The sequence below is a fragment of the Lactuca sativa genome, chromosome 9, assembly GCF_002870075.4.
Source record: "Lactuca sativa cultivar Salinas chromosome 9, Lsat_Salinas_v11, whole genome shotgun sequence".
Lineage (NCBI taxonomy): Eukaryota > Viridiplantae > Streptophyta > Magnoliopsida > Asterales > Asteraceae > Lactuca > Lactuca sativa.
In genome coordinates this window covers 178,721,573-178,729,429 of record NC_056631.2, presented here as the reverse complement: position 1 = coordinate 178,729,429, position 7,857 = coordinate 178,721,573, and the positions used below count along the sequence as shown (strand labels likewise).

At 36.8% G+C, this 7,857-nt stretch overlaps 1 protein-coding gene across 1 annotated transcript; it reads left to right on the top strand.

Moving 5' to 3' along the window:
• Positions 1 to 1,361: 1,361 nt before the first annotated feature.
• Positions 1,362 to 2,464, top strand: LOC111916866 (uncharacterized). The gene is made up of 2 exons (XM_023912522.3): positions 1,362 to 1,618; positions 1,705 to 2,464. The coding sequence occupies exons 1-2, from the start codon at positions 1,445 to 1,447 to the stop codon at positions 2,284 to 2,286; spliced, it is 756 nt and encodes a 251-aa protein (XP_023768290.1). The 5' UTR covers positions 1,362 to 1,444; the 3' UTR covers positions 2,287 to 2,464.
• Positions 2,465 to 7,857: the final 5,393 nt, after the last annotated feature.

Genomic DNA, 7,857 nt, shown 5'->3' with positions numbered 1-7,857 from the left:
TATGTTTGTTGGCTGTATGTTCATCTGTTGCATATGTTGACATAATACGGTTAGGTTTAGGGAATACTACTCTATGCGGAAGCCAACAATCCTGGGAGCAAGCCAGACATAAGTTATAGGCTGGAAATGCAAATCAGACTTATGATGCGGGCTTAGGAGCAATCCATGCATGAGTTGTGGGTCGAAAAGGCAAGATAGACTCGTGATGTGGGCTTAGGGATAATCCAACCTGATGGCTGCTGATCCGAGGGTATTCTAGTCCGATAACTGATTGGACCCAACATGCACTTTTGTATACGTTCTATTTTGTGTGGTATTTGGGGAACTCACTAAGTTTTGACTTATAGTTTAAGTTTTTATGTTTCAGGTAGTTCAGATGATCGGGGCAAGGCGAAGACTTGATCATGCACATCCTTCAGTATTTATAAGAATTGATTTTGGGATACTTTGATTTGTGATTTTGACTTTTGGAAACTAAGTTTTGTAAACATATATTGTTCGTGGTTTGGTTTTGAAAAATAAAAATTTCACCTTGATTTTTGGAATGTTACAGCATAGGACCATAATTCCAAGAATTTAATAATTGTAGCCATAAATGAATAGTACCTGAGAATCGGGTGTTACACTTTGGTCTTCTTTCATGGTTCCAACGTCTTTTGACAAGACATCAAATGTCTTCCGGTCAATAACACTCTTTTGATAAACATTACATTAATGATCAAATCATTCTACAATTTAAGATTTTTTGTCTTTGGGGATTGAACTGGTTGATATATAGATTGCTCCAACGTCATAATTTCTTTTCCAAACTCCTGGTGGATGAATCGAAATGTGTATATATCGGTAACACGGCAACTACACGTTAGTCCAATATTAGGAGGTTATTATAATAAAGTTATCCAAAGTCATTATAATTGGAATCTATGATTGTCGATGGAATCTAGTTTGCGTGGTGGTGGCAGAGGTGGTGGTTGGTGGTGGAGGGGAGGTGGTGGATTCATATATGAATACACTTACGTTTATATTCAAATATAAATATTACTCATACTCTATCGCAACCATATCCTGAAATATTTTGTGGCAAAAATAAATAATTGAGTGATAATAATTCCCCAAGTGGGTTTTCTTTCTTATAGTTTTAATCAAGCCGTTTTCCAAAAAAAAAAAAAAAAAAAAAAAAAAAAAAAAAAAAAAAGGGTAATCTTACCTAATCCAAAGCTTCACACTAGTAATAAAAGAAAGATAAAATATTAATCGATGTAAAATAGCCTGGAGGAAGAGTATTCATTTGCAAGTTGTGAATAGCATCTCAATTCCTACCAAAACTCGTTGACAAAGTCAGATCCACCCCTCCCATGAAATAGATCATTACCATGCTATATGTTGACATTCATTCCCATTGGATACCAAAAAGAAACTCAGTTGCGAAGAGAAAAAAAGAAAGATGGGGTGGGCATGGAAGGAAGAACACTTAGATATAATCCTAGTCCCATCTGGGTTCTTGATCATGTGCGTCTATCATCTCTTTCTTCTCTATAGATATCTCAAGCATCCTGAAACCACAGCGATCGGATACGAGAATCATAACAAAAAGGCATGGGTTGAAAAAATGCTTCTGGTATATATAACTTCAACCACTTGTATTTCATAACAAAATTGTCTTCTTTCTATATTTTCTTTAAAACTTTTCTTGAAATGATGCAGATTGACACCAAAGATAGAGGGTTTGTAGTAGCTGTTCTTAATAGCCACTTATCTGCTTCAACTTCCTTGTGTTCCATTTCTCTAGTTCTATGTTCTCTTATCGGAGCTTTACTAGGAAACTCATCTAATAACTTTCTTACAAGCACTTTTATCTTTGGTGACACAAGTAAATCCACCAGCTCTATCAAATACATCGGCATTTTATCATGCTTCCTACTGGCGTTTGCTTGTTTTGTACAAACTACAAGACATTTTGTGCATGCTAGTTTCCTCATAAGCATGCCAACAGGTTCTGTTCCTGTTCTTTGCATCCAAAAGTCGGTGATAAGAGGAAACAATTTTTGGACAGTAGGATTGCGTGCACTCTACTTTGCAATCACTTTGCTCCTATGGATTTTCGGTCCAATTCCTATGTGTGTTGGTTCTGTAGCTACAGTCATAATGTTGCATTTTCTAGATGTCAATAAAGCACCCATGATTGAATATGGATCACACAAGGGTTCAAACAGTGATCACCTGCGGAATATTGGACATGAACTAGCTTCTGTGGTTAGGCCTTTTGAACACAACGGAAGGCCTTAGAGATATGCACGAAAACCCCTTGAAATCTAGTTATTTCGAAGCTTAAAGCTCTATGTTCTTGCTTATTTGTTCGTTTTCTTTTGTTGATTCTATGATGATTCTTTTCATATCAGAACAGGCTTAATTGGTTGAGTATTGTAACTATGTTATTTTTATCTGAACCTATCTTTTATGTTTCCTTGATTGACTTATTCTTTTGCTTTTCCTTTTATATTTTCAAATCTATCTTTCATATTTCGTAAATCCAATTCTTTTACAAATTATTAGTCTGAGTAATGTCCAAATATATAATAAAGCAAGGTTTTATGTACTATACACATATTTACATATAATCTGACTTCGTTTAAGCAAAAAAATTAATACCCAAGCACTTCAAATCAGTGTTTGAATTAGGAATCAAAACAATGGAGATTTCAAATTTTTAACCAAAGAAACAGCAAGTTGACTAAAACAATGTAGATTGTAGAAATGATTAGTCAATATTTAATAACGAAATGTTTAATGCAACTTGGAAATATAGTATTCGAGTTATTCAAGTCAGAGCATTTAAAATTTTAAATCATTATTGTATTTTAATCCCTAATTTATGTACATATTTTCATAGCAGCTATATTTCCACTTACCAATTTGATGCTTCTATTTAGAATAAAATTGTTTTTACATTTTCGCTCTTAATTAAAGTTTTAAAAAATACCAAGAGATATAAATAGGGTAGGGATGTCAACGAAGGCAAACGGGACGAGGAGTGCATCCCCCGTTCCGAAATGTCCCCGTTCCCCGTCCCCAACCCCGAAATGTCTAGTCGTCTTACCCCCACCCCCACCCCCACCCCGAATCCTCCTTATGATCCCCGCCCCGCCCCCGTTTCCCTGCCCACGATTGATTTTGGGCTATTTTATTTGGAATAAATAAGTTATTTTTTTAGATAACAAATAATTATTTATAGCACAATTTTACATGTTAAAAATAAAAAAGTTATGGCATCTTAAAAACATTATACTAATAACTTGAAAACATTTTTTTGTTGAATTTTAGAAGCTCAAAATCATGTTATTATTTAATATATTTATATAATTAATATATGTATAATTTATTAACGAGGTCTCCATGGGGGTTTTGGGACGGGATTGCCCACCCCGCCCCGCCCCGCCCCCAAAATTAAAATGGGGTTAAACCTTGCCCCCGCCCTCGTCCCTGCCCCCGATTGTTTTTAAGAAATACCTTCAAACGGGATGGGGCCCCCATGGGAATGGGGTCCCATGGGATTTTTTGACATCCCTAAAATAGGGGTTTATATGTCCACCTCTTATCCATAACATATTTAAGCCTTTTCGCCCCTCTTCTATCATTTTTTTTTAACAACAACTATATTCTATTTCTAAATTACTCATAAATCCACTTTTGAGTCTTCGAGCTCAAGAAGGAAGGATAACATTGGATATCGTTGGGCTAAAAGTTATTTGGTCCATTTCTTTATAACTTACCAAATTAATTTGTTTCTATTTTGTGTCTATATTTATCCCTTACAATATTTCCTCCGGCCCATACAAAATCTCAAACGGTGATCGGTCAATGCTGACATGATAACTGTTATTGTAGGAAAATTCGGTCAGAGGAAGGTAAGTATCCCAACTCCCTCCAAAATCTAATACACATGCCCAGAGCATATCTTCGAGCTTCTGAATCATCCACTGGCTTTGACCTTGTGTGTGTGTGTGTGTCTCTGTGTGTGTGTGTGTGTGTGTGTATATATATATATATATATATATATATATATATATATATATATATATATATATATATATATATATGACTTATATTTTACTTCAATCTTTAGTATTTGTTATTTATGTTATAATTTGTTTAGGTTGGGTATAGTTTGTTTTGTTATGGACTGCATGTATTATATTTGAACATACAGGTTAAGTTTGGGTCGTGGTTTATTGGTGGGTCATCATTTGGATCATATAAGTTGTCTGAATACTGGTTACAGGTTCACTACTACAATACACACAAAATATCTCAGTTTTCTTTCTCTCTCATTGTTAGAGTTACTATTCTTAGAGTTTTAAGCTTGTAGTCAAATTGATTCATTGTTCCTGATTATTTCATTCTAAGAGTAGTTTAGGAGAGAGTACTATAGGCTATTGTAGTGAGTTTTTATATTGTAAACGTTGTTCAAATGAACCGATCTATCATCAATAATAGATTGTTCATATTGCGAAACAATTCCTATTATTTTTCACATGGTATCAGAGCTCGATGTCTTCGGATAAGTTACTCCAATTACTCCTCTTTTGTTTCCCTTTTGATCAATTATGAATCTAAAGGTTAGGGTTTATTTTCCCTTTCTCTGCGGTTTTTGTTCTCTATTCGTCTGAATCTTGTCTCGACACCTGTTGTGTTGATCCAAGACTCCGATTGGAAAGAAAACTATATATCTTACTCCATCGGTGTCCATCTAGGATTTTCAATTATTTTTTTGTGTTCATGTTCTTTATAAGACCTCGGCTACTGCAAGTTATTGTTTCTCTTTGCAGATTGTTCGTCTCAGTGGTTCTGTTGAATATTTTAACGATATATAATCTTACAACAAACCACGTTGATTCATATTAACTCATTTAGGGAACGGAACCTCGAAGTTCTAAAATAACTCTAAAGAGAATGGAATCTAACTGTGATCAAAATTTTGATAAAAAATGTAAACTCGATTGCAGGTACGTGTTTCTGAAGGTTGTAGATCTTCACTGTTGTTGTAAAAGACCCAATTACTTTCCACTATAAGTCTTCTTCATTCTATCTGTTCAGGATCTTCATCCTAGGTCTCTATTATTAGGTTTACTATAAGGATCTTCTAGTTACTCACTTTTTTTATTGAGGCCTATTTATTGATCTTAGTTCACCATCTTATTGATTAAATATTTTGATCTCTAGTCACTCAAGTTCATCTCGGTTTTTTTTTTTTTTTTACTTGTGTGTACTCTTTGTTGTTGTTGATTCACCATGACTACTGGTGAATCTCTTGGTGGTTCAAGGACCAAGTCCACTGAAGCACCAGATGCTAATGATCCTTTGTATATTTGTAATGACCTGAAAATCATGACAAATTTTTTTGTTTTTAGATTAATAAATCGTTAATAAATATTGTTTCCATAAAACCAGAGTAACCAATATTTAGCAAAACATCATTAAACCAGAGTAATTCTCAAAATGCAGAAACATGTGGCGTGTGCTCTCTAATCATCCCGAACTCTTCCATTTGAAAACCGGAGTACCTGGAACATAAACTAAAAACTGTAAACATCAAGCTTAGTGAGTTCCCCAAAATACCATACCACATACAACCACAGATTATCATGCACATATATATAGTTTCCATGGGCTCCCCCCATGGTCTTTACCTAGAATGCCATTGGCTCCCCCCCCCCCCCCCCCCCCCCCGAGGTCTTCCAAGCAAGTATCACAGAGATAACTAGCATACCACATAACACGCAATGGGCTGGCATTACTGCCTTTGACCCATGGATATAGTGAGAAGACTCACCTCAAATGCAGAAGCTCACTGATAGAAATCCCTAGCTAGTGCCCTGACGACTTCTCGAGCTATCAATACCAAAATTACATCCAATCAGCAATTGGGTTCCAAACTATGATCCATAATCCATACTTGGGTAAAATAACCATCTTACCCCTGACCCAACATGAACCAAAATTAACGCCCAAGCCCAAAACCAAAAAGGTCCAACTACAAGATCCAAAAAGCCCACTAATGGCCTAATTTTCCAAATCGGGCCCAAACCCTCACATGGGCCTTTCATTGAAGCCCATTAATATTTCCCAAACCAAAACGCACATTCAAAGCGAGCCCAACAAAACCTCAAAGAACACAAGCCCAAACGATAGTCCAAACTCTAAATGACACCACAAGGCCCAATAAGGCCTAATTACCCTAATTAGGCCCAAATCCATCCTGGACCTATCCTGAGAAGGCCCAATATCCAAACAGACCCGAAATAATGAATGGTCATCCCTAACCAACTCTTGGTCCAAGGTCAAAAGCCTAAAAAGTCAACAAAACAAGAAGGGTTAACCAGGCCGAGTACGCCCAGCGTACACCCTTTGGGGCCAATACGCGCAACGTATCAGATGGGTACGCCCATCGTACTCTCCTGGACCCCAATCTCCTCCATTAAGCACTTGATCACCTCAGCCATTGCTCCAAACTCTCCATCTTGATTCCTATGGATGACTTTTCAAGTAAAGTTGGAAACTTTACTAGCATGCATGGCTTAGTGGGGGTCTATAGCTCAAAAAAGCTTAGTGGATGGTCTTAACACATGCATGAACTCAGAAACTCCACAAATCTTGCACCTTTATGAATGAGGGACCCATAAAATGTCTAGATCTACTAGATTGAGCTCCTAAAACAACCCTTTCTCACAAAGACCAAGAAAAAGGGACTAAAATGGACATAAACCAACCCAAACGTAGATCAATTCAATGAGTAGCCAAGATACAGACTTTGTACCTCGAAAGTCTCGAAATAGAGATGCTAAAACTGGATCTCTAGGCTCTTATCCAGAGGTTTTCTTTTGGAAGTCACGTGGGGTGACTGTGAGGGTGTTCTTTGGCTCAACAACTAGGCATGAACCCAGTATTCCAGATAGCTGGCAGATAAGTTGGGACCAGGGAGGTCTCGACTCATTTGGGAACTAGACAAGAGGCAGCATGATGTTTCGGGAAAAAGTAGCGATTTAAGGATTCGTGTGTGTGGATTAGCTTGTTGGTCGAAAGTGCTAAGTCACTTGCATTTGGATTAATTAACCTCAGAGTAATTCATTCGACCCTATTATGCAACTCTCGTTTGAGTCTAACCGTTGCAGGGATGAATCTTCTACTCGAAGGATTATTTGAGCCTTCTGCCAAGTATAAGGATTCTACAGCTGGTTATGGTTAGGGGCTTTGTGTTCGTAGGTTTCATCAAGGTAGTTAGGGTTGGAAGCATTATGGTTGGTCAGTTGTTTGGTGAGGTTTTGGCAGGATAATATTGTTGGATTAGTGTCTAAGTCCATAACTATAATTGGTAAGACGTGACCCGACTCGGCATGGTCCATTTGGGTTGCATGGCATCGGGACATTTGGATTGACCGTTTGTGAGAAAAGGACATTTGTGACACATTAATATATTATAAGTTCTAATATATTAACATAAAATTATGTTATTTAATTAGTATTGATCAAGAAGAAATTTGGACTTAATTTATTGATCAAAAGAGACTAATTAAATATATGGGGATTGATTGTGTAAATCATTCATTCTTATATATGTGGGCTTATGATCCAAGATTCCTTATGTTGGGTTTAACCCATGTGGTGGTCCATGGATACTCCATGGAGGTTAAAAACCATGGAGCATAAGGAATGGGTAAAGTCATGGGTTACATGGTGTAACCCTAATGTGCGCACTATATAAGGACCCCTTTGGCTCATGAAATTGACACAAGTAATACACATATGAGGGCTAGTCAATTTGAGCTTGGAGTGTCTTCTTCTCATGGTTATTCCAAGTTT